Raw genomic sequence first — 27163 nt, forward strand, 5'->3', positions numbered from 1 at the left:
ACTTTTTATCATATTATCCGTAAGCATCCCACTGGTCTTTGCTCAATATGCAATGTATTGGAAGCCGTTGAACATTATTTATTGCACTGTACGGATGTACAGTGCGGTCGACATATAGAAAACACTGTAGAATACTCGTAGATAATTATATATAAAATCAGTGCTGACAGAGCCCAGGATGAGAATTGTTTTTTTGCAAATGACTTTGTTGTCCCTGGTGACAAAACAAAAACAAAACAAAACAACAACAAAAAACACGAATAATTATTCAGCGTCCGGCATCGAGGTCGCTCGCAGACTAAATTTGTGATTTTTTTTTTTTGTCTGAAGGGGGGTGCGTCCGCACCCAACGCACCCCCCCCCCCCCCTCGTGACGCCCATGTGAATGATTGTGGTGGTGTAAAATCAAACTTCCAACGTATGATGAAGTTGACTTAAAATAGTACTGAGTAACTCTGTCTCTAAAAATGTTGTGCAAATGTACCAGTGTAACGCAGAAATGGCAGAGGTACTCGGGGTGTAAAACAATAACATTAAGAAATCCCAGCTCTCCAGAGTAAAAACATACCATGAATTACCACTTTTTTCTAATCTTCTACTGTAACTTTAGGTTAGACACTTACACTACTTTGCAGGTTACTGTTGTCTTTATTGTTAACAAAATATTTTGGAAAAAATTAAATCTATTTCACAGTTCCTTCATTATTTTCCCATGGTTGACACAGTAACTGTCCAGTACATATGCATGCCATCAAACCTGCTGCTGAGGTGCAAAATGCAACTTCCATGAGTGATTGCATATCAAAATATGTACACTGTATTTGTGAGCTGATAAAATGTGACACTTACTGACTCCAGTTTTCATTTATTAGCAAAATGACAATTTTCGTATAAAGTGGCAAGATACATAGTATGTGACACTTTAATTGAAATTTATTAAACAGGAGAGTTATGATATAAAATGTGGGGGTGGGGGTGGTGGCTAGCTTTTTTTTTTTTTTTTTGATGGGGGGGGGGGGGGGGGTTAAGTCTGCATCATGAATGGCAACTGGCATGCCTCTACCAATATTGCATGGATCTCCCAATAGGTCTAGTATAGTACATCTTTACAATGTGTGATGACAGTTTCACATAATTAGCAAAAAACTATTAAAAATGACATGTTTGTCACAAATGTGTCGAGTGTTCACTTTCCTTGAACAAGGTTAACTTGGATGAATGGCTGTATTATTTGGTGATTTGAGGATTTTACTTGACCTTTGACCCTTTCACAAGGTTATGCACTGAGTAATCTCCAAGGTATGGAGGAAAAGTGTAATTTCACCATAAGATAGTAAAATCTTAGCATTGTAACCTTGCCTTTGAACTTCGACCTTTGACCCTTGACCCTAAAATTCCCAAGAGAATCACTGTCAAGGAGTACATGCACAAATATATGCTAAGGTTAATGATGGTACTTTGAGCCACTTCAGAGATATGGAGGAAGAAATGAAATCTAGCATTTTCACATGGCCTTGGAACTTTTTGAACTTTTGACCTTTTGGCCAAAAACATTCCCAGAGAATCTCTATTTGGGTAATACATGTATAAACTAAGTTTCAAGAAAATACCTTCAGGCATTGCATAGAAATAAGGGAAATAGTGAAATTTTGAGGAGTTGACCTTGACCTTTGACCTAAAGACCCTAAAACCCTCAAGAGAATCACTGTCGGGCAGTACATGCATATGTACTAAGTTCCATAAAGATACCTTGAACCATTTCCGAGATATAGAGAAAAAAGTCAAACTTAAGCATGTTTACTTGACCTTTGACCTCATGGCCTGAATCTTTCTCTAGAGAATCTTTATCAGGTAATACGAGCATACACTAAGTTTCAAGAAAAAAAAAAACCTTCAGACATTGCATAGATATGGGGAAAATAGTGAAATTTTGAGCATTTGACCTTGACCTTTGACCTTGAGCAGGCCTATACGCACCAAAAAGTCAATAGGCACAACTTTGTCCACTCATACATAGGCCTATACATGCCAAGTTTATTAGGATACCTCAAACATTTTTTTTTAGTTACTCTGTCCACAAAATCTATTACGGACGGACGGACAACCCGAAAACATAATGCCTCCAGCGACAATTCGTAGTGGAGGCATAAAAAGTCTTCACATTTATTGGTGCCATTTCTCTCCCAAAATCAGCTGACAAGAAGAAGAAGAAAAAGAAGAAGAAGAAAAAAAAAACCTACAGTCACCAAACACAAAGAAAAACAAAACAATACAGGCCACTGGTACCTCAAGGTCTTTGACGAGGGGCATCACAGCTATCCAGTGGGACATATTCATGAGGAAGTGATCAAGAAGGAGGTAGGCACCACTTAGCAATTCTTGTTCACTGTTGCTCCAGTCAAAATTGACAGTAGGGAGGACAGTGAGGTTGAAGAACATCTCCTCCACATTCTCTAGCTCCTTGAGATGTGGGTGCACTGTCGCTGACAATGAGGAAGGCAATGATGCCTCAAAAGTGTGAGACGAACCAGTAGTATCTACATACTCAGAAACTTCCAGCTCACTTTTTGAATGTTGGGTTACTGTACTCGTAACTTTGTTCAAATGTCGCTTTCCTGTATTTGTGTGACTTTTTTCTCTTTGCCCATGATGTGCCTGCAGAAGCTTGCGCCTGCGGAACTCAGTTGATCCTTCATACATGCTGCGTCCCCCACGTTGACGGTCCACTCGCACAGCTGCATGAAATAATGGTTAGAAGATATATTTGTACCAACAACACAAAATTTTCTCTTCCCATTCAAATGTTTACAAGGAACTGAGACAATCTCATTATATCCTTCTGTCATTTTTCTCTAAAAGGAGAAAAAAAAACTTCTTTTTGGGGGGTCTGTGCAAGATACCTACCAATTTATTTATCAATGGAATCATCAATCCGGCCAGTTTAAAGAATACACGATGCTCTAAAATCAACAGTCTAAACCCTTAAATCTGAAAGTCTCAATTTCATTACATTTGATATTGTACATGTCACATCATTCACATAGCTTTTATTCCCATATATTTTACAAGGTGAAGGATATAGAGTAGATTTGCAAACATTTGCCATTACATTACTTAAAAGAATAAACAAAAATTTATAATGAAATCATTGTGATACAGCCAGGCACCAACAGTGTATTAAAAATAACTTTGATAAAACAATGTATGCAGATGTATGTTACTCTCCTTGTGCTGATGTTCAGAAAAATAGCAAATGCACTAAAAAATGATCTGATTTTGTTCATTTTTATTGTATTTCACAAATCTTTATTGCATTTCACAAATTATTATTTTCATTCTTTCTTAATCGTTCAATACATGAGGAAGATGAAATAGATGTAAAAAGGATCAGGAATTTCAATCCTACCTTTGAAGTGCACATATGATATAATGACATGTGAAGAAATTTTTAGGAGAAAAAAAAAAACACACCCGTTTTTAAGGCCTTCTCTTTCTTTTTGTCATACTGTACGAGCTAAAATTTTCGTGTACAGATATTTTCGCGAATTACTACTTGGAGGACATTTTCGCGTGATGTTAATTTTGCGGTTGCGAGGGTCTAACTGAACTTAGCTATTCCCGCGATATTTTCACGTGTTGTTATTTTTGCGGTTCAAAGGTGATTTGCGAAACTTGCAAAAATAAAATCAATGCAAAAATTTCAGCTCGTACAGTACCACTTCACAAATGATTTTTATTCCTTTCAGTCAGGTTCAACCATGAAATGCCTCGAGGTTTTGCTATAGCCTATTGCATGCTGTCATGCTTTGTTGCATTCACCTCGTTTAATTATGGGCTACTAGATTCTCATCAGTACTATGACTGCCGTGGCAAGTTTTTTGACAGTTCAAAAATATGACATGGCATCCATGGTAATCACAGCTCGCCAAACCTGGCCATCCCATAATCCCGTGTTGTCTAAACTAGTCCATCCTGTTTTGTGCATGATGGCCTGAAACGTGATTGCCGTGGCTGCCAGGAACATGGTGTCAACATAACTTTAACCCAGTAAACAGCTGTATGCTACAGTCACACACAGCTGGATTTCGAACCGGGTCCATAGAAAATTAAAACCATATCGACCCGGTTTGAGCCGTAGAGACCTGTATCGAACCGTACAAAAATCCGCTCTAAATCCTTAACTGAATCCTTATCCCTATCGACCCGTGTCAACCCACTTCGATCCGTACCGACACGGATGTAAACCTTGTCATCATCCATTGCATGAAGGCAATGCGGTATACGGCAAGAAGGGTCCATACAGTTTTACGCTGTGGGTTACAGCGGGTCGATGCGAGTCGATGCGAGTCAATGCGGTTTAAACCGGGTCAATTCGAATATCAATACTGAATATCAATACTGAATTGAAATCTGTGAGAAAATTTTGAACACGACCAAAAATTTTTCATCGCCGTATCGTAGCCCCCGGAATCCATCAGGAATTGACACAGGATACGATGCGGGTCTCTATGGGTCGATACGATTTTAATTCCTTATGGACCCGGTTCAAAATCCGGCCGTGTGTGACTGTAGCATTATGCTGCTTTGGGCCGTCAACAGCCCAGGACTGTCCCCGCCCCTCATCCACAAGAGTGTGTTTTCTGCTTCCTACATTTGTTCATGATCATGCAAGCTTTGCTTCCTTGGATACTGACTTTCAATGCACACAAATTCTTCACACAATATTAACAGTCCAGTTCATAATTCCACTTTGCACATGAGCAGTTATTTGTACCAACTAGCTGTTTGGTTTGTTAATTCACTGAGATAAGCATATGTGATGTGATGAGTATTCATGTGATCCTTATCTAAATGTACTTGCCAGCACATCCACCTGAGAGGAAGCCTGGTATTTGTCAATATCAAAAGAACAAGAGACCCGCGGGTCTAGCGCTCACCCGAGTATCGCAAGTTCACCTTTCATGCAGTCACTAATCTATATTATTCACAGCTCTCCTAAAATTTGACCAGGCATTCTCAAGTAGAAGATGAAAATGTACAATAAGAGCCCAATTTTTTAAAGATTCCTTAAGTTGGGGGGATTGGGGCCCCTGGGGCCCTCTGAGTGTGGCATGGTGCCCATTTTGATAAACTGAGATCCTGACCCCCTAAGGATGCTACCTGCCAAGTTCGACGAAAATCCATCATGAGGTTTTCAGGAAGAAGATGAAAATGTACAATTCAGGCCCCCATTTGGGCCTTCCCACCCCCCACCCCCTGCCCCCAAGAGGGGCAACCCTGGATCTGCTATGAACAAACTTAAAACTGCAGTCATTAATGTACTCACTCATAGTATTATCTTAGCTCTATAACTTCTGATTCCATAGAGATTTTTAAAGATTCCTTCATTTTTTTTTATTTTTTTTTTTTTGGGGGGGGGGAGGGTTGGGCCCCCCTGAGGGCCCCCTGAGTGGGGCATGTGCCCATTTTAACAAATTGAGATCCTAACCCCCTAGGGATGCTAACTGCCAAGTTTGGTGAAAATGGGTCGAAGGGTTCTCAAGAAGAAGATGAAAATGTACAATATAGGCCCCATTAGGACCCCTCCCCATCCCCCTCCCCTGGGTCCCAAGGGGGGCACCCCTGATTCTGCCATGAACAAACTTAAAACTACAGTCATCAATGTACTAACTCATATTATTAACTTAGCTCTATCACTTCTGGTTCTAGAGAAAGATTTTTACAGATTCTTTCATTTTGGGGGGTTTGGGCCCCCCTGAGGGCCCCCTGGGTGGGACATGGTGCCCATTTTAACAAATTGAGATCCTAACCCCCTAGGGATGCTACCTGCCAAGTTTGGTGAAAATGAGTCGAGGGGTTCTCAAGAAGAAGATGAAAATGTACAATTTAGGCCCCATTAGGACCCCTCCCTGGGTCCCAAGGGGGCACCCCTGATTCTGCCATGAACAAACTTGAAACTACAGTCATCAATGTACTAACTCATAGTATTAACTTAGCTCTATCACTTCTGGTTCTAGAGAAGATTTTTACAGATTCCTTAATTTTGGGGGGTTTGGGCCCCCTGGGGGCCCCCTGGGTGGGGCATGGTGCCCATTTTAACAAATTGAGCTCCTAACCCCCTAGGGATGCTACCTGCCAAGTTTGATGAAAATCGGTCTTGGGGTTTTCAAGAAGATGAAAATGTAAAAAGTTTACGCACGACGGACGACGCACGCCGGACGCCGGACGAAGGGCGATCGCAATAGCTCACTTGAGCCTTTGGTTCAGGTGAGCTAAAAATGGCTGTTATTGAATTCAATACCAAATAATGAAAAGGATGCCTGCTAAAATGTCAACTGATGTCAGATTATTCTGGTCCCCTGGTCTAAATGCAAGTTCATTCTTCGTTTGAACATGAATTACATAAATTGTTACATCCAGCAAAGCTTACGCATTATGCTGCTTTGAAAATGAGTGACATGCCTAACAAACTGAGAAAAAAGAAAGGTCATCTGTTCCAATGTGCACAGTACATGAGCTAGTTATGAACCGGCTTTATAGGCCCGCTTTCGGACAATTTTTCTTATTAATTTACCCTCATTTTACTTACTTGATTGGGCATGAATAAACCTGTAGCTACAGTCATCAATGTACTTACTCATAGTGCTCTAGTTTAGGGGCTTTGTGCTCATAGTGCTTATTTGAATAGAGATTCTATCACCCTGGGGATGCTACACTGTACATGTACCTGCCAAACATGGTAAATATTTGTTGTGAGGTTTTCAAAAAGAACCTGAACATATAATAAGAGAACCGGGGTTCTCGCGCTCACCCGAGTATTTCAGTTCACCTTCCATGCATTCTTCTGGACTACTACCTGAGAACACTGCAAACTTGGGGGTGGGGTAGCTTTGTGGGCTACTACGAGGGCATGGTGTCCATATGCATATTTTATTACACAGGTAAAAATACCTGCCAAGTACAGTACACTGTGTTTAGAAAAGTTTACAAAATACTCACAGGGATGCCAAGTTCAAAAAATTTTTATGGGTGAGATTTTCATGACTCTGTATCTCGGCGCGAGCGAGGGTGTGGGAGGAGTTTTTCCCCCTGTGGCCTCCCACAGTAGGGAGCCTTTTCAATTATTAGCTCTTAATAGTGCGATCAGGTGCATACTTAAGTGGCTATTTTTTAATATTTTGAAAGACAAAAGGGAAATATACCTTCAATTGCAACAACAGTTGAACCTCTCTTATCCGGCCTCCCTTTATCCGGATCTCTCTATTATACGGATGCAATCTCGCCGTGATTTTTTTAAATAATAATTATGGGAGGAAAGGGGGATTCCCAACTCCTTGAGAACTCCTACACAAACACACATGAATTACATGTACTTGATACATTTCTTAATAATTATTTAGGTAAATCATCCCAAGAATTTATAAAAGAAAATGATTTCATTCTTGCAAACACGAACCTCTATTTTGGGGTCTGTTACTGAGTGGAACAATGAAAAGGTTGCAGTATACACATTACGACATGTGGTACTACAATGGGCTACATCAGTACATGTGTATGTATATGTACATGTATAAAGCATTGAGTCTCCCGTATCCGGCCAAATCCCTTATCCGGATGAGCCCCGGTCCCGACTTGTCCGGATACGAGAGGTTCAACTGTATCACTTCAATCCTTTGAGCTATGACCTTATTTTTGGCCCAAATTGCAGACTTCACCCGATGCGTGAGAAAAATGGGTGCCCTGCGTGAGATCGTGAGATGGACTCTGAATGCTTGAGTCTCACGCAGAATGTGTGAGACTTGGTAGCTCTGTACTCAAATGTAAAAACTACCCCTCCCTTTGATCCCTGTTGAACCCCTGCAGCTTACATAAATAACCTTAAAAGTGCATTCACTATAGTATAAATACCAAGAGTATTTCAAGTTTTAAAGAATATTTTTCAATTTTTGTCCTTTTTAAAATACATGTACAGTGTACATGTAGGGGTTTCTATGGCCCTTGTATTAAGTATATTCTAAATGTCATTCTTGTGATAATGCACTGGATTTGGTGAGAAAATTTGACCATGTGATTTTAGGTATCTAAAAGAGAAATATGTGAGAATTGGCCCCCAACTTGAACTCCCCTCGCCCCTGGATCTGCCTGAACAGAGTAGAAACTCCAGTCACCAATCAACTTTATACTCATAAGCACTAAGCTTACCCCTTTCTGGTTCTAGATAGAAGATTTGTAAATTGAATTGAATTTGAGGGCTTTGTGCCCCCTCCCCCCCCCCCCCACCCCAGAACATTGTGCCCCTTGGAGCTCTCAGGTGGGGAATTGTGTCCATTTGCAAAGATGCAGACATTGTACAATGTTTATTCTATCACACTGGCAATAAATAATCCTTGCCAAACTGTGTTTTCAAGAAGATAAGAATGTAAACATTGGTCTCAATTTGATCCCCCACTCATCCCCTGACCTGCCAAAAAAAGAAAAAAAAGAAAGAAAAGAATTTAACTGCAGTCACTAATCTTAATCACCCCTAGCACTACCTTAGTTATTTATCACTTATTGGCCGGTTTGAGAGAAGGAGATTTGTAGGGTTCCATAATTTGGAGTTTTTGTCTGCCCCCCATCCCCGGGTATTGGGCCGAATGCATAGAACAAGCAATTGCTTCCAGCAAAAGCACAAGTTCGTCAAGCAAAAGGTCTAGCTCAAGCAATTGCTTATATCCTATGCATAAGCTTTTGCTTGTGCTTATACCTTTTGCTTGTCCTGCAAAAGCAATTGTGACCGGGCGACAACGGTTTCAGACAAAAGTCGGGAATTTTGAAAATTCATTTTTTCATTGAATCACATTGCCCATTTCCTAAGCTTTACATTGATATAAAACACTTGTATTCTCCGGTACTGTAAGTGGTCATATAAAGCGAAGTATAATGCACTTTTGATTTGTTAAGCCTGACAAAATTGCGAGTAAACGGGCTTTGAAGATTCCCCTTATACTCGAAGACAGTACCCAGCGGCGATGCGAGGTGAGAATTACCCATTCGTACAATGGTGCCAATCGAGATTAAGCTCCGCCTCTAGCAACCGCAGCAGCTTCTGATTGGCTCACTGAGAGAGTCAAATTTCCCGGGCACCTTACTCGCAACTCAGCGTATGGAGCTGAATGCACAATGCACAATGCATTTCGCTCGGATTCATTTACCGCAGTACGTCTTTCAAGATCATGGCGAATACGATAATTACAAGCTGCTGGTTACGTGTGTATGGTGCATGTATTACTCAATGGCATCCACGCGCTTTGCCTGCGTGTATATGTCACGGGAGTGGATGGTACACATTTGTATCCATATCTTTACAAATCATGTTTTCATAGTGGCTGATTTGTCTTGTAAATTTCATCATTGGGACCCTTTCTAAGGCAGAAAGATGATAAGGGTCATGCTTCCTGTTGTTTTGTTTTGCTTTTTTCAAGCCGTGCATGAGTTGCATTGTGCAGTAAACAAGCAAGCAAACAAACAAACAAACAAACACACACAACTTTACTTAGTTTGGTGCAATTTTGACATTTGCTAGAAACAGTGTATTATTTGAATACTGGTTATTTATGACCACTAATTTTCTTTCTTCTGCTGTGTTTTTGAGTCAACCTCATGTCATATTTACTACAAGCACAATAAACAAGTCAGTTTCTGATCGTATGTTGCACGATTTGTATGGCGATTGGCCACTCTGATACGCTTAAACCATGCTCCCTATCGTATCTATTTTCACGTTAAGTTAGTGCCGCCTAGTGTTGCTGTTCACTTTTTGTTTCACTTCCGTTGTCCAACATCGTGGTAGAAAAGCTTGGAAAGAAACCCAAACGAGGAGCATACACTAAAGACCGAGTGTACTGGAATCTATTGTAGCAACAACAATGGAGCATGCATGCGTGGACAAAACATTTCCGACACGCTGCGAGACGTATCTCCGAAAGCTGAACTACCGCGTATGTAAATGTGTGCGACGCACTATCCAATCGCATGCGAGATGCCGCGACGTAGCAAAAATTCCATTTTCGGTAGGAAAAACTTAGTGTTATGCTGTGAAATTTAGTGTAGATGTAGAAAACATATCAAAGATGCAATTTCTGCAAAAACCCCAAATCAACAAAAATAATGGTCAAAATCTTTGCACCCCGCCTAGGAGGAAAGTTGCTCTTGCGACTTTGGCCTGAAACCGTTGTCACGGGTCACAACTGCTTGCATTTTCAACAAAAAGGAACGTCACACCTGTGCCAACACAAGATACGAGTGCCGTATTTGAAAGGGCATGTGTGTGCGAAAACATTTCCTGACATAGCAGAAGAGCTTTGAAATGACACTCATAAATGCACACACAGATGCACACACACATACCGGTACTGGCTGATTTCCATCACTTAGTCCATGGGCCAGGTCAGATATTGGGTACACCAAAAGGGACAAAACCTTTGTGGTGCAGTTTTGTTTGTTAGACATATAATATATAAGTGTATCAAACTATGATAGCAATTCCAAATGAGTAGCTTAGACATGAAAAATGTAGTTTTTAATCAATGCATTCTGGGCTTTAATAATCAGCCTGTGCGTCTCAATCGAGACTATACGCAAAACAATAAAGCATGGTCTCTATGGAGCTCACTGTTTTGAACGCGGTGTATCTCTGTGGAGTGATAGTCTACGTTCAAGGCAGCCGAGGCCATATCCAAAGGCTGTTCTACATGGTACCTCTCTTTATATAAGAAACTAGAAATGTCGCTACGGCGACTGATGCCTCCGCCATAATACATGATTCTCCCAATAGGTGTATAGTACAATGTCTTCACAATGTGTGATGACAGTTTCACATAACTGGCAAAATATCGAAATAACAGGTTTATCAGAAATATCTTGAATGTTCACTTTCCACGAACTGGGTTTGCTATAATTGTCTATTTAAGAGTACAGGTACACATATTTGGGGAATTGAAAATTTTTACTTGACTTCTGACCGACCTTATTATAAGTTTATGCATTAATTTTCAAGGTATGAAGAAAGAGTGTAATTACAGTACAAAATATATCTTTTTTTTTCATTTAAACCTAACCTTTGACCCTTAACCTTTGACCTTCTGGCTGGAAACTTCCAAGAGAACCTCCATTAAGTAATACATGGACATATATTAAATTTTAAAACTAATAATGCAATTATTGCATATACTAGTATATGAGGGAAATAGTAATATTTTGAGGAGTTGACCTTGACCTTTGACCCCTGACTATTGACCCATGACCCCTAAATTCCCTAGATAATCCCTGCCAGTCAGTATATGCATATGTACCAAGTTCCATGAAGATACATTGAACCATTTGTGAGAAATGTGATATTGCAACATTTTCACCTAACCTTTGACCTTTTGACCTTTCACCTTATGACATGAAACTCTCTCTGGAGAATCTTTATGCAGTAGTACATGTCTACACTAAGTTTCAAGAAAATAACTGCGGGCATTGCATAGATATGGGGGAAATAGCAACATTTTTAGCATTTGACCTTGACCTTTTGACCTTTGACCTCTTGTCAATGTCACTAAAATCTACTTAACTAATTGTCCCATCATACATCATCCTTGGACCAAGTTTGGTGAAAGCTGCTTCATCCAGTTTTGAGTTATCACGTAAACAGATAAATTTTAGGATTTGACCTTGATCTTTGACCTTTGACCTCTGTCCGATTTCACTGAAAAACTAATCAAGTAATTGTCCCATCATACATCATCCTCCAACAAAGTTTGGTGAAATTTGCTCCATACAGTCTTGAGTTATCGTGTAAACGGATAAATTTCATGATTTGACCTTGACCTTTGACCTTTGACCTTTTGCTGATTTCACCTAAAATCTAATCAAATCATTGCCCCATCATACTTCATACTTGGACCAAGTTTGGTAAAATTCCAGTAAATATTACTCAAGTTATTGCGTAAACGAAAGCGGACGGACGTACGTACGGACGTACGTACGGACGTACGTACGGACGTACGGACGGACGGACGGACAACCCGAAAACATAATGCCTCCGGCACCACTACGTGGCGGAGGCATAAAAATGTATGGAATGGGAGACGTTACAGCAAAACGGTATTTTCTTATGATTTTTTGTCATTCATTTTCTCGCTAAAATACCCATGGAAATTTATTTCTACGATAAATTGCTACATTCCACTGTGCATATTTTAATAATAACTTTTGCTGAGCAAGAAATAACAATTTAACTTTGTTTTCATACAGTTTTACAGCCAATTCAAGGGCTACATCTGGATAAGTGACTATTAATGAATATTTAAGACATGATTAGATAAAGTGATAATAAATTTTCCTGTTTGAAAGAACAATGAAAATTGAAATTCTGGAGTAATCGCAACAAAGATGGCAGTTCAAAATGACAAGATTATACAGAGCGGAAGATAGTACTGATGTAAATTCCATTACATATAAAGTTAGATCACAGCGTCAAACATATATTAAAATAAGGTATTTGCAGATCTTGATACTAGCACATAACCGCAGTTGTACCCCAGGGGTTGTATAAAAGAAGGGAATTGGAGGGTTTTGCCCATTCCCATTCCAAGACTTTCACCCCAAATTCAGACTTTGGTTTTTGTACTTGGACATCACATTTTCAAATGATTTATCAGATACTGGGAAAGTCATTCACCAATTAAAGAAATTATCCTCTTTTTTTGGGGGGAGGGGGGTTGTTAATTGTGCTTCTCACAAATTGGTTATCCCAGCATGACGCATGGCAAGGAGCAAAGTGATTTCGATTTAGCAATTCTATTTGTTCCTCGGTATCTACTTGGATTTTTCATATCTTGTGTTAGAGGGGATCGTTATAATAATTCTTCCCCGTTCCAGACTTATGAAACTCCACCAAAATGCAATTCTGACAAATACTCTGCAGCAAACACTAATTTGCTACGTCGACATAGCTCTGTTTGCATTTGCGGACATTTGCTACTCCCCAGTTACTTTGAGGCTTGGTGACTTTCTGATGTTGCATGGCGGTGACCGACAACAACAAAACAGAAGAATAAAGCCGCCCCAAACTCTCTCTTTTGGATTAACGCACATAATATATATCTGTGTGCCTATTTTGTGTTTGCTCATTAATTTGTTTGAATTGAAATTAATGTTCGTTTTTCGTATATCTTTTGGTATGATTATCATCGCACTATCTATCCTATTTCATGTCCTTTATCCTTTTCCATTAAGTGTCGAAGTAAATTGCTCTATAAAGTGTTTTGTACATTTAGTAACATTAACTCACCCGTTTTGCAGAATTATTAGTATTGAGAAGGATGTTTTGCTATCTCTCGTTGCGCTTTTAATTCTGCTGAATATGTAAGCACCTAGATATCTCGCTATTGGCATGTTGGTACTTGGGAGTTGTTTGTTTAAGTGTCTAGGTCAAAATGATATCGAAATGTTGGTTATGGTAGTGGCTCTGATTATTTGGAGAAGTACAGAGTTATTTGATTACGAATATAGTAATCATGATTTTAACAAAAGGTGACAGATTTCGCCGTTGATAGTGTCCTTTGAATGCCGTTTTTTAACTCTTTTCCCCTAAATATTCCCCAAAGTGTTGGTCGCATCCTTGAATAACAACTCTAAGAATGCATCAGCTCTCGTGTGTGGAATGGGGATGCCTTCGCATTTGATTATGTGACAGTGGATGAATTGTTATTATCCCCTAAATAGCAAAAATTTGGAATGGGAGGTGCTCCGCTGATACTGAAAATTAAATTTTGTTCACTATAAGTTTTTTGATATCTTGTCTGATCACCTCCAAATTTGATGTTTCCTAAAACTTATTACGCATATACGTTGTATAATATGATATGTTTAATTTGTGTTAAAGTATTTTGGTGACCATGGCAACAGATAAACATTAGCAAGTTCTGTTTCACATTTTGACCCAATTTTAGTTTCTTGTTATTTATCATTTTATGTATTCACAACTTAAAATGATATATACTTTTAAAGGAAGTACTCAATTATTTTTGAAATAGCTACAGCACCCTCGTGTTTTGTCTTGATTTTTTTTTTCCTGTGGCAAACACAATTTTCTTAAGATGTCGACCTGCAAGTGCTCTGAAAAGGTCAAAATAAAGTTCAAATGTGTCTTAATATGTTTAGATAGAAATCAACAGTAAAAATTAGTTGCATTTTTGCCTTAACTGCCCTGCACATATGTCTTAAAATTAGTTAATTGCATATTATTTCATGGGATTCTCTTTGCTTTCTTTGCATTTTGACAAATTGCTCCCTCTTTGTGGTTTCCAAGAAAAGTTTTGATGGTGCCATTTTATAGAGTATGTCTTGTTTTACATTTGTGCCACATTTCAGAGCAATCGATAGAAAAATATTGAAATTATAGAGGGAGCAGATAGTGCCCTCCATGGTTTACGGAGCTTAAAAAAAGTATTTGGGGTTATGAGGGTTAATGGCTGATACTTAGACTAAGCTACTTCTCTAGAATTGCTATCATAGCAAAATATCATCTACAGATACATACCATTTCAAAAAGCATAAGCAGAATTTGTCCCTTTAAGTGGTACCAATATCGCAAAAATCTGGTCTTGGCCCATGGACTAACTGTTTACAGAAGCCCGGATCTGCCAGATCGCACGTGGAGAGAGGTCTCCTTGCTCTCTACCAAAGTCAGACATCCTACCTGTCTTTCATCACTTAAGAGTAATTTCTTGTAGATTTATACCACTCCTGCACAAGTGTGGTCTTTCTTTCATGAATATGAAAATGATACTGAAAAGGGAACATCCCAGTTAAGGAAAAGCTCAAGCTCCTTTTACAGAGCTTGGAAAATCGTAAGCAATTGCTAGCAAGAACTAGCAAAAGGTATGTTTTATGCATACGTTTTTAAAAAACTGCTTTGTCTCTAAGAAGCAATTGCTCGCTGCCTGCAATCAATTGCTTGTGCTTGCTAGCAAAAGCTTCTGCTCGCAAGCAATTGCTTGTTTTTATGCATACGGATTGGAGTAAAAGGCTAGCACAAGCAATTGCTAGCGTTTATGCAGCCGGCCCATTGTGTGCGCTCCAGAGGACCCCAGGTGGGATATGGTGCATATTTGCACATCTATGTATTCGCATTTTTACATAAATACACATAATATAGTATGTATTATATATCACCCAAGCGATAATACCTACCAAGTTTGTCAAAAATTTTACCATGAGTTCTCAAGAAGAGGATGAAAATGTACAATTTAAGACCCAAAATTTACTGTTGTTTTCAAGCTTTTTGAACGCTCAGGAATGATAAAAACCATATATCTCACCTTCTAGCTTCATGCCTGCTTCCAAACATTTCTTGTAACGACAGAAGGCACAATGTTTCCGATTCTGCAGCGTGATAGTACAGCTCCCACCACCAGCACACTCTAGTCGCTTATTCCGCTCGTTCTGAATGGTCCTTTTGAAAAAACCTTTGCAGCTCTCACAAGAAAAAATGCCATAGTGGTAGCCTGAGATCTCATCTGTGCAGATTGGACATCTGTTGTCAGCAGGTCTGCACACGTTTGGCTGGAGTTCTGCATTGATATCACATTGCTGAACACTAATATCTGAAGGGGCTAAAAACTCAGTTCCAAACCTCAACACTTCAAGGTGTGAATTTTTGTCAATGTCCCATTTTTTCCCAGATAGGCTTATTGAACAGCTCATCGGCATCTCTGTTAAAGAAGAGCTTGTGCTCACCAGGCAGTCAGCTGATTTTGAGGAACTGATATGTTTTGGATGTTTTGGTACATACACTGGAATGCCTCTTGGCCTTTGTTCAGTGACATTTCGAGAATCACTACATTCAGTTTGTTTGAATTTCTTTTTTCCATGGGAACTTGCAGAATGGGCATTTACAGGTGCTTCTTCTTCTTTCTCAACCCATGTTGGTGCTGATCCTCTGAGAAAAAATGTATTTTCTGAATATTCTGAATCCTGTGTGTCACATGCAAATACCATATTTGTGTTGCCTCTGCCACTCACAGGATATTGTGGTGGAGCTCCTTCTATCTCAGGAGTTTTCAAAGTATCTCCAAACATCCTAGGTGTCATATGAGAAGCAGCCAACTTCAAATTCTGTGTAGTCTGTTCTTGGCTTAAATAAGAGATAGAGCCAATGTGACAAATTTTTTTTTGTTGGGATTGCAGACCATTCAACTCACCATTACCCATCTTATCAAGTTGAGTTCGTATATTTATGGATTGCCTGGTATGATCCTGGTCAAACAACACATGACGAACCTCAGTTTCTTCTGAAGAGCTGTCTAGAATATCTCTCCTTGCACCTACAGGCAGAGAGGTTGTACTTGGTTCAGACAGCGTAAATTCCGTATCTTTCCAGATGTCATTTGTATCAGGTTGGTCAGTCAGCCTGGGAGTAAATTTTTGTACTTGGTAATGCTGTTGCCTGAGGCAACATGGCAGTGTTTTTAATCTCTTTTGCCCTAAACAACAGCCATCAAGACCAAGTTTGGATCTTCTCCTCTTCAAATGATTTTGCCCTTCACCTCCCTTTCGATCTGGACATGAAGATGACCACTGCTTCTGGTCATGGAATTGATTGCTCAAGAGATCTTTAGCCTTGGTCTGCTCACAGCCACATATCAAATTAGAAACCACACTGCTAATCTTTGAAGATTTGTCAAGAGTTTCCCTTTGTGTACTGTCAGAGGAATCCTGCATGCAGGACTTTAGCCAGCGAAATTTAATAGGGACACATTCAGTAGCAGCGGACGAAGAAGGCAGGTTAACGATTGTGTGACCAGACATCTCAAGATGAGCATCATTGAGGATGCTGCAATCCCAATCAACGTGTCTCAAAACAGCGGCTTTAGGCTCTTTGTTGTAATCATCTTGACCAGCTGCTTTGATGAATCGAGTGACAGCAGTGTTCATGGCGCAACTTTTCCTGTGTCTGAAAAAGAACAAAGGAAAAATACAATGTGGGTAAGTAAATAATGTCTTTCTTGAAAAGAATTGTGACACATGTGGCAAATATACATTGGCAAGCCATTGTTTGACCCAAAAATGTCTATGTCTGTCCCTATCAAAATGCTGTATTTCTTTAATTTTACTGTATTGTTTAAAACAAGGAAAAGTAGAAATTACGCGGTGCGTAATATATGTCCCCGCCGGAAGTAGCATTTTGTAACAAAATGTGCAATATAGGTAAAAAATCAAGGTCAAAGGTCAAAGAAGTCAAAGGTCAAAATTCTGTGTAGAAGTTTTGAAGCCCTCACCTAGTGCCATCACATAAAGCAAATGGAATCGAAATTGGGTTAGAAATGGCGAAGGAGTAGCATTTTGTAGCCAATGTACAATATAGGTCAAAAATCAAGGTCAAAGGTCAAAGAAGACAAAGGTCAAAATTCTGTGTAGAAGTTTTGAAGCCCTCACCTAGTGCTATCACATAAAGCAAACGGAATCGAAATCGGGTTAGAAATGGCGAAGGAGTAGCATTTTGTAGCAAAATGCAGAATATAGGTCAAAAATCAAGGTCAAAGGTCAAAGAAGACAAAGGTCAAAATTCTGTGTAGAAGTTTTGAAGCCCTCACCTAGTGCTATCACATAAAGCAAACGGAATCGAAATCGGGTTAGAAATGGCGAAGGAGTAGCATTTTGTAGCAAAATGCAGAATATAGGTCAAAAATCAAGGTCAAAGGTCAAAGAAGTCAAAGGTCAAAATTCTGTGTAGAAGTTTTGAAGCCCTCAACTAGTGCCATCATATAAAGCAAACGGAATCGAAATCGGGTTAGAAATGGCGAAGGAGTAGCATTTTGTAGCAAAATGTACAATATAGGTAAAAAATCAAGGTCAAAGGTCAAAGAAGTCAAAGGTCAAAATTCTGTGTAGAAGTTTTGAAGACCTCACCTAGTGCCATCACTTAAAGCAAACGGAATCGAAATCGGGTTAGAAATGGCGAAGGAGTAGCATTTTGTAGCAAATGTACAATATAGGTCAAAGGTCAAGGTCAAAGGTCACAACTGAAATTCTGTGTAGATGTTTTAAAGCTCCCATGAAGTGCTATCATATAAAGCAAACAGAATCAAAATTGGCTCATAAATGACAGAGAAGTAGCAAATTGAACATTTTGATCACACACGGACGCACACACAGACGGACGCACGGACGGACGGACGGACGCACGGACGCACGGACGCACAGACACACACACGTACGGAGCCCGTTTCATAGTCCCCTACTCGAACTCGTTCGGCGGGGACAAAAATAAATGTTTTTTAATAGACTATTGTAGCATCTACACATAAATGACTTCACAACCAGCAAAGTGTTGAAACAAGAAACTAGAAAGCACTCGGACAGCGTACAGTTTGTAGGCTTCCTTCCACCAAGCAGCTCATTTTAGCACATACCACACACACATGCTGCAAATCATCCTTATTTACCAAAGAACGTGCTTCTACAGAGCGACAAAATTTGAGGCAATATGAGGTGATTTGCAGTGACACACGGTGATGCGCAGCAATGCATGGTAACACCTCAAATTTTTCCTCAGTAGAAACACATCAGGTAGTGGCCAATAATGCGTGGTGATGCAAGGTGCTCCATCATCCATCTTTTGAGGTGGACGATGTACGATGATGCGAGGGATGTTTTTCACTGGAAACACATCAGGCAACGAAATTCGTGGTGTGACATGGCATCCAAGTTGGAACACTGAGGGTACCATCACCACAAACTGTTGTGCCCTATATGTACGGTATACTGTAGAATGGCCACACATACACCTTTAACCCATTGAGAACAGACTAATTTTGCTACAACACATATATCCCATATACACCTGCCCGAGTATACTCGGGACTCGTCCTCAACGGGGTAACAGCAAATCTGCATAAGAGCCACTGAGTCACATTCAAGTCATTGCATAAATAAGGCAGCATTTTGTAAATTTTGACCTGTTTGGGTGACCTTTGACCCTGTAAAACATGAAACAGCGGGGGCAGCATTACCAAAAGGTATAGACAAGGTCCTGTTCAAATGTCAAATGTTGCATTGCCTAAGGGGCAAAAACAAATCATGTGTGTATTAGGCGCACAAGTGTAGTGTGCAGTACACACACCGCATACCAGCCCGCCTATCATGGGATGGGGGCTGTAATGCTTTACACGCTTGCCCATGTATATGGGGCCCCCATATGCAGTTTTTGTCCCTCAGCATGGCTTGATGACGTCACTAAAGCCTCGTCTATGGGTGTCCAGATCTGACTATGATATATCTACACTGTACATACCAAATAAAAACAAAATGGTCAAGAAACATAGCCAGTAGAAACACACAAGCAGATACTGACAAATTTAACTTTTTGTGTATAAAGACTGTACAAGCAAGGGCGCCACTACCAAAAGCAACGGGTGTCTTTGTTTTACCATAATGCACCTTAACGCCAAACATGAAGATGATCCAAGAGGAACTGCAGCTGGCAGAGCGCTCACAAGAAAATCTCTGCTGCGGATGTGGCGGCAGCACAAAAAGGTCAATTCCATAGTATCCTCCGAACTCTGTCCAGGGATACAAATATAAATGTGGACTGAGTAAAAGCAACATTATTAGTAGAACTCAGCAGTTCAAGTTTGAGGAAAATCAAACAATTTATTCATAAGTTATGAAATTTTAGAGTTTTGGTGCCATCATTACACTGCTGGAAAAGGAGACTACCGGTACTGCATTCAATGATGTCTTCATGGACAACGATATAAAGGAAAACTAAAGACTATTGCAATTTGTATTTAATGTTTTTCCATGTAAGTTCATTAGCCTTTGGACATTTGACCTTGTCTGACTTTACCAATATTTCGAACTTGACTGCCATCTTAAGGAGATATACTGGTACCAGGTACCTGTGGAATGCATTTTGTTTTCAGAGAGAAAGCTGCGGAGAAATAATGATAATGATAAAATAAATCATAAGGGAAAGTTCATCAATATTTTGACATTCGACCTTGTCAAAATTCCCCAATATTCAAACCTGACTGGCAACCCTGATGTACCTGTGGTGTGAATTCGGTGGTCATAGCTCAAAGCTGTCGAAAGTTAAGAGTACACCACAATACTATGTGTACAGTATTTATCAGGGAAAGTTCATTGACCATTTGACCTTTAACATTGTCAGCCTTCACCAATATTTGAACTTGATCAGCATTATTCTGTTATGTACCTGTAGTGTGAGTTTGTGGTCAAATCCGTGCAAAGTTATTGGGAGTACACCACAATGCTGTGAGTACAGTGCTTATCAGGGACAGTTCATTGACATTTTGAGCCAAGTTGACCTTTTCAAACTTCACCTATATTCAGACTTGACTAGAATCTTTAGGTTATGTACCTGTGGCATGAGATTTGTGGCTTTGACCTTAAAGTTCCTGTTTACCTTTGGCAGCAGTGATTTTAAAAATGTTCAACATATCACTTTTGAAGCATTTATGTGTAGGTTACTTGCATCACAAAACATTCTACCATATGAAAATTTAACAATAAAAGCCTAAAATACAAGGAGATATCACTATTTTTCTCATTAAACCACAACTGTAGACGGTTTAGTCTGGAAACATCTTTATTATAACTATTGTTCACTCCACATTTTGTATCGAACAATACGTAACATTGATTATACTGGTTCAAATTTTTACATTGATTTTTTTCTATTGATTTTTTTCTACCCCTATTAACTCACATTTTAGAACTATTTTAAAGCACTCATACTTGGTTTTTGTTTCATCTGCAGATGGTAAATAGATTTCACCCATATTCCAACTTGACCAGCACTTTTTGGTGATGTACTTGTGGTGTGAATTTGGTGGTCATAGCTTAAAGCTGTGGAAAGTTAGAGAGTACACCATATTGCTCATGACAACGCCACTGCCAATGGAAAGTGATGCATATTTATCGCTTCCTCTACATGGATGTGATATTTTTTTTTTTATTATAGAATTATCACTTCAGTCTAGACATGTTCTTTACATTGTTGTCCAAAATGGTGTCATGAGGTGTTGTAGTCTCCTTATTCAGTGATTACAGCAACAAAACTTTAAAAATCTATAATTTTTAAATTAATTGTCCGAATGTCTCCACACTTTCACTGATGTTTTCTACTAATATTGTTGCTTTCATTTGATCCAGATTTATCTTTATACCTTGGTTTCCTTCAAACAAAAGCTAAATACATCCATAGTAAACATGTTACTGTGACATGAGACTAAAAAAAAAAAAAAATTCTTCTTGTAAGAGTAAACTAGAAATGTCGCTATGTGACTGCCTGGTATACCTCCGCCATAATGCATAATTCTGCTTATAGGTGTATATTATACGAATAATTTATGAGTTGTGAGTGCATAGGGCACGAATATCGCACGAGGCGCGAGATAAGCCACTGGTCTATTCAACAAGGCGCGTAGCGCCGCGTTGAATAGACCAGTGGCGAATCTCGCGCCGAGTGCGGTATTACGTGCCCCAATGCACGAACAAAATCATAAATTATTCGTTTTATACAACACCTTGTCCACAATCACAGTACTAAATTAGTGACCGCTAACTCAGGAAGGCCCAAAAATAAATGTAACAATTAGGCCGAGAATTGTAGGGCCTAAACCACCCTGTGTACTGCTTTCAAACACTCGTCATGATTCGACCACACAGTCACAGGAATCACAAACTCCGCAGGGTCTATACCCATTCTACGCTAACGTTAGATCGAGTTAGGCCTGACTGTTAACTCTTAATGTGCCAGGCCCAAAACCCCTAACGTGCCAGAGGTTTTTACCAAACGCCAGAACGTTTCGATACTGCATTGACAATGAAATTTAAAACCGCCATATCTCTGAAACTATTGACTGTTTTGAATTGAGTTCTACACAACATATATCAAGAAATGTTTGTTCTTTCATGTCATGTAGTCAGTTTGGCATAATATTTATCTGAATCTGAAATATTGCAGAAATAATTGATACATCAGAAAAATTATTAGCAATTTCTGTGTAGTATGGAAAAAAGAGTCAGTCATGTTTTTTGTTCCATAGAACGCTCCCTAGACTCTGTGAGAAAGTTTTAGAGCAATATCTCCTCTTTCAAATGATAACAAAATTGCCTTCTAGAATTGTATGATTTCAAAGATACTAGCTGTATATTTTGTCTCAGCAATTTCTCTTTCTGCCTCAGTAATTCATTCCCAAATCTGAGTCCTTTAGTCCCAGATCCTGTATTTGAAACTAAAGTGATTGTCCCGGGCCCTGGAAGAGTGTCTTTTGTCCACTTGAGAAGGAAGAGCCTACTAATCCTTCTTTTGTCTAAGCGGACCACGGGCGCAGGTACTCTATTGAAATCGGCGGGTCTTTGTCCGCGCGCAATTCCTATGTTAGCGTGGGGACGATTAGTGACGTTCACCAAAACAAAAGGATGAAAGACTTGACCGACGACCCTCTTTGAGGGACAAAATCAAAAGAGCTTCCCGCAGGACAGCATCCAAGCGGAACAATGCGACTGGAACCGTATAGACAATACACGCAGAACCAATAGCATACACACGTGTGGTTTACCAATGAGACTTTTGATCCATACACATCTCGCAGAGGGTGCGCTCGCTGCGGATTTTCCCGACACGAAAAAAATACATCTAGCTGAAAAATCGTGTAATTACTCAAAATTTTCTAATGTAAGCATGCTCACATTTTTAGTGGAAACGATGGCTATGCTAATCAGCTACCACTACACATTATTGGCAGTTTCTTGGTGTAACACATTACGGTACCAGAAGAACTTAAATGATCAATGTTTTTCTCGCTCTTCTTAGTCGCCGATCGGCGACCATGGCACGTCAGGACTAAGGTCGCCGTTCGGCGACCATGGCACGTTAAGAGTTAAGCCTACCTGAGATGTCGGTAGATCTAGTAGTAGGTCTAGACTTTCTCTATTTCCGAAAATGATTTTGTATAAAAACACAGAAAAATAATCAAATTACGGTTTCTCAACTTGAAATGAAGTCTTGATTTTGGGATCACTGTGGTCCACGTAGCAGATCAGAGTCAAAACTAAAAACACAGCAGTGTAGGCCGCAATACATGCAACTAGCTAGGTAAAGTACTAGCTGCGCGTACACGTTAACGTTGCAGTACTCCGCCGCGACTGGTCTGTTTACCGGCAGTGAGCGCATCGCAGCGCAGCCGGTCAGCACGTACAATGTAGTTTGCTGGCGCTTTGCTGCTGTGAGCCACAGAACTCTGTGAGCGGCCATGCATTAGTAGCCCCCCACGAAGCCGTGCTATAGTACCTTCGAGCCGTGCAATAGGCCCGTGCCAGGGGCCTATTGTATGGCTGTCACTCTCAATGAGTTTGGTAGGTATTTTCTATTGAATGTCATGTGACATGTTCTTGGCCAATCACAATTCGACATCATTCTGAGGTGTTGTATAAAGTACAACATGTACATCTTGACAATGTGTGACGACAGTTTCACACAACTGGCAAATCATTAGATGACCTGTTTGTCACAAATGTGTTGAATGTTCACTTTCCTCATACTAGTTTAATTCTAAGAGAGCATGTATTTGGGGATTTGAGGAATTTCACATTACTTTTCAAAGTTTATGCAAATTGAGTAATATGCAAGGTACGGACAAAAAGTGTAATTTTGGTATCAAATAGTGAAGTGTTAGCATTTCAACCTCACTTTTGACCCTTGACCTTTTACCCTATGACCCAAAAATTCCCAAATGAATCACTATCAGGAGCACGCATAAATATGTACTAAGTTTTGTGATACCATGAGCCACTCCGAAGATATGGAGGAAGATGTAACACTTTCACTTGACCCTTGACCATGAAATTTGCTTAATCCAGTCTTGAGTTATTGCATAAATGACTACAACTACATGATTTGACCTTGACCATTGGTCGATTTCACCAAAAAACTAATCAAGTAATTGCCCCATCATACATTATACTTTGACAAAACTTGGTAAAATTCCACTCAGTATTACTCAAGTTATCAGGTGAAAAAATGGGGATGGACATGTACACACTGTACGTACACAGTGTGTATGGACGTACAAACAGACGAACGGACAACCCGAAAACATAATGCCTCTGGCACCCTTTGGGGCGGAGGCATAAAAACTGTCTTGCTTGTTCAGAAACTCCACTCATGAAATGTTAAGTGTGCTACATGTTTGTACATGTAGTTAGCAAATATCCCAGTGGAAAAAAATGTAACTTGCAATGAAGTAGAACTACATAGTACACTTTTTTTTCTGTTTGTTGAAGGGGAAATACAGTCAAAATGTGAGTTAGTCTGATAAAAAAAAAAGACTAAAATCTTACAAGTTCAATGGAAAAAATTTGACAGAATATACCGGACAGAAAATAAGGAAGAACTTTTATCACATTTTGAAGTTTGCCAATTTCTACAGAACAGTTCATGCAAATGAATGAGCTATGTCATAACCTCACAACTTTCCATTGATCATAACTTCAGAATAGTGATCAATTAGATATACCAAGATTTGAGCTTTGGGCATGATTGCGTTTGAATGAAAAACTGGAAATTCAAAAATTTTATGTACAAAGTATATCGCAAATCGTGAGGGGATCAAATGCTCACTTTACAATTTGCATATATTCATATTGACCGTTCAAGAACTGTTTCCTGAAAAATTAGTGAAAAATCAAAATGTCATAAAGTGAAGAGGAGTCCTCACGAGCACTTTGGGGAGCTGGAGGGAGCCTCTTGAATACCCTAGTGCCAGTGGGGCTCATGAGGGGAGAGTGTCTTGTGAGATGCCCCCCCCCCCCCCCCCCCCCCCTTGAGCGGATTTCCCAAATTGAACTGCTAAGCAGTACATAGAAGTGCTATAGAACCCTAGGATCCTACAACTTTGAACCTACTAATTAATACAAACTATGGTTAGATTCTGGCCATCTATAATGCAAAATAGAACTTCTACTTAGCCTGACCAGACACTAGTATATATGTCAGACCGCTGTGCAAAAGCACAGCGGTCTGACATATACTAGCGTTTAAACATTAAACGATCGTCGCTTTTGACGGCAAAATCACATAAAATGTCTTTTATTTTGTTTGATTTTAACAGTAAGATGATTTTTACCACTCACCTACATCGTATTTTGCTGATGGTTGAGTTGAATTTGGTGTTTTGTTAGTATCCAGACCTTATTGTTGAATTTTCCGGAGTAGATTGTGTGATGATTCACAAAATCAAAGAACTACCACGAACACTCAACCGGAAGTACCGTGGTAACATTTTATGTGTACGCCCATGCGTTTTGTGTGAATTATTATGTAAAGCTTGTCGTCTGCTACGTACATGTATTTCCGCGCATGCTGTTCTCATGATCTGACCTTTGCTGCATCACTTTCGCTCTGACAAGGTCATCACTTCCACCCCAACTAGGTCATATGAACTTTTCTGACTCACTACGTTGTAGTATACGAGAGTGATTGCCATTCAAATAATGCACTTGTCAATTGTAGTCCCGGCCCATGGGTACCTGGGGATGGCCGGGACTTGCAACCAAGTTGGGCGGGGATTTCAGCATTTTTTTCGCCCGGGTGGGTCGGGAATAGACCGGGCTTTTTAAGGGGAAATTCACTTAATTTGCCCCGGTGGGCCGGGGATGTACCGGGGTGTTGTCGGGGGAAATTCAATTATTTTGCCCCGGTGGGTCGGGAATGGACCGGGCTTTGTCGGGGGAGATTCACTTATTTTGCCCCGGTGGGTGGGGAATAAACCGGGGCTTGTCGGGGGAAATTCGCCCCAACCAAATGGCAGGGATTTGGGATGGGAATTTTGGCCGGGATTGAGCTAGATTTTGCTTGAGAGTTGACCATGACTTGTACCATTTCCAGTAGGGTAATGTGACCATAAATTATTTTGCTTGACTAGCAATTCCCCGCTATTGAGGACTCGGTAACATTGCCCAAAAGTCGCGTAAACGCATGAATCACATAAGAAAATACAGCCTTGCGTGAAACATGCGCGATTTGCGCATTTCATGAATTTTTCTGACGTGGAACCTTCTAGATCGTATTGTCTGCCAATGTGCGCCGGATCGGCGCTTTACGCGATTCCATGTTGGCTCGGTCACACTGCCCAAAAGTTGCGTAATCGCATAAATCATGTAAGAAATTTGATTTTGCGTGTTTGTCCGTCGAGAATTTGACAATTTTCGCTGATTTACGCAATGAAAAATCACCGATGAATTGTGCAAGAACCATGGAATTGGAAAGATCACACAAAAATATAACGTCAATCATACGTGAGTTTTTAGTGCTACATTAGTGATTCATCGATCAGTACTTCGTAAGTATTACATGCGCTTACTTGCGTGGTCTGTTAGAGATACATAGGCCTACGCCAATATTTTTTTCCGGTGATTTTCAGTGATACGTAGGTGTTACAAGCGCGAAACATGCGTCATTATTTATGTCTGCTAATAGTCAGTGTGTGGAGAGTCGTTGGTGAATGCGCTATCTGCAACATTTTCGCGAACAATCGCTGATATTCCACGCATATTTCGCGTAAGAACCACGCAAACTGCGCAAACATTACCTAAAACAGCGCAATAATGCGTAAACTTTTATGCGAAGCTGAATTTTGAGCTCCTCAAAACCCGGCATTGCGTAAAGCACCGATCTGGTGCACATCGGCTGACAACTACGAAGGTTCCACGTTGTAGACAAACTCATGAAATGTGCAAATCGCGCATGTATCACGTAAATAAGGCTCAAATTTCTTGCGTGATTCATGCGTTTACGCGACTTTTGGGCAGTGTGACAAGTCCTCAAAGGCCAAGTTTCCAGCTCAAAACTCGGCTTCGCGTAAAAGTTTAAGCAGTATTGCACTGTTTTACGTAATTTTTGCATAGTTTGCGTTGTTTTTACGCGAAAAACGCGCGAAATATGCGTGGAAAACTACGCTGTTCTTACGCAAAAAACGCACGAAATATGCGCGGAATATCAGTGATTGTTTGCGAAAATGTTGCCGCTATCACGTTCATGTGTGAATCAAAGACGCTTATCTCTACTATCTTTGGCGAGATTCACACGCAATTCATTGTGATAAAG

General features: G+C 39.9%; 1 protein-coding gene across 3 annotated transcripts in view; it reads right to left on the bottom strand.

Annotated features, from left to right (window-relative positions):
- The window catches only part of LOC139720256 (uncharacterized), a 135452-nt gene that overhangs the window by 102371 nt on the left and 5918 nt on the right, over positions 1-27163 (bottom strand). For 2 of the 3 annotated variants that reach the window (XM_071631616.1, XM_071631618.1), the window contains exons 1-2: positions 15351-17155; positions 2287-2735 (exon numbers count right to left, since the gene is read on the bottom strand). In XM_071631616.1, coding sequence (XP_071487717.1) covers positions 2287-2735; positions 15351-16965 — 2064 coding nt within the window. In that variant the 5' untranslated portion in view covers positions 16966-17155. Of the gene's footprint in view, positions 1-2286; positions 2736-15350; positions 17156-27163 lie in introns of those variants that run through there. The other variant, XM_071631617.1, reaches the window with a different exon arrangement.

Source organism: Diadema antillarum, unplaced genomic scaffold, assembly GCF_040938485.1.
Source record: "Diadema antillarum isolate AM-2024a unplaced genomic scaffold, OU_Dant_1.0 scf00000125, whole genome shotgun sequence".
Taxonomy (NCBI): Eukaryota; Metazoa; Echinodermata; class Echinoidea; order Diadematoida; family Diadematidae; genus Diadema; species Diadema antillarum.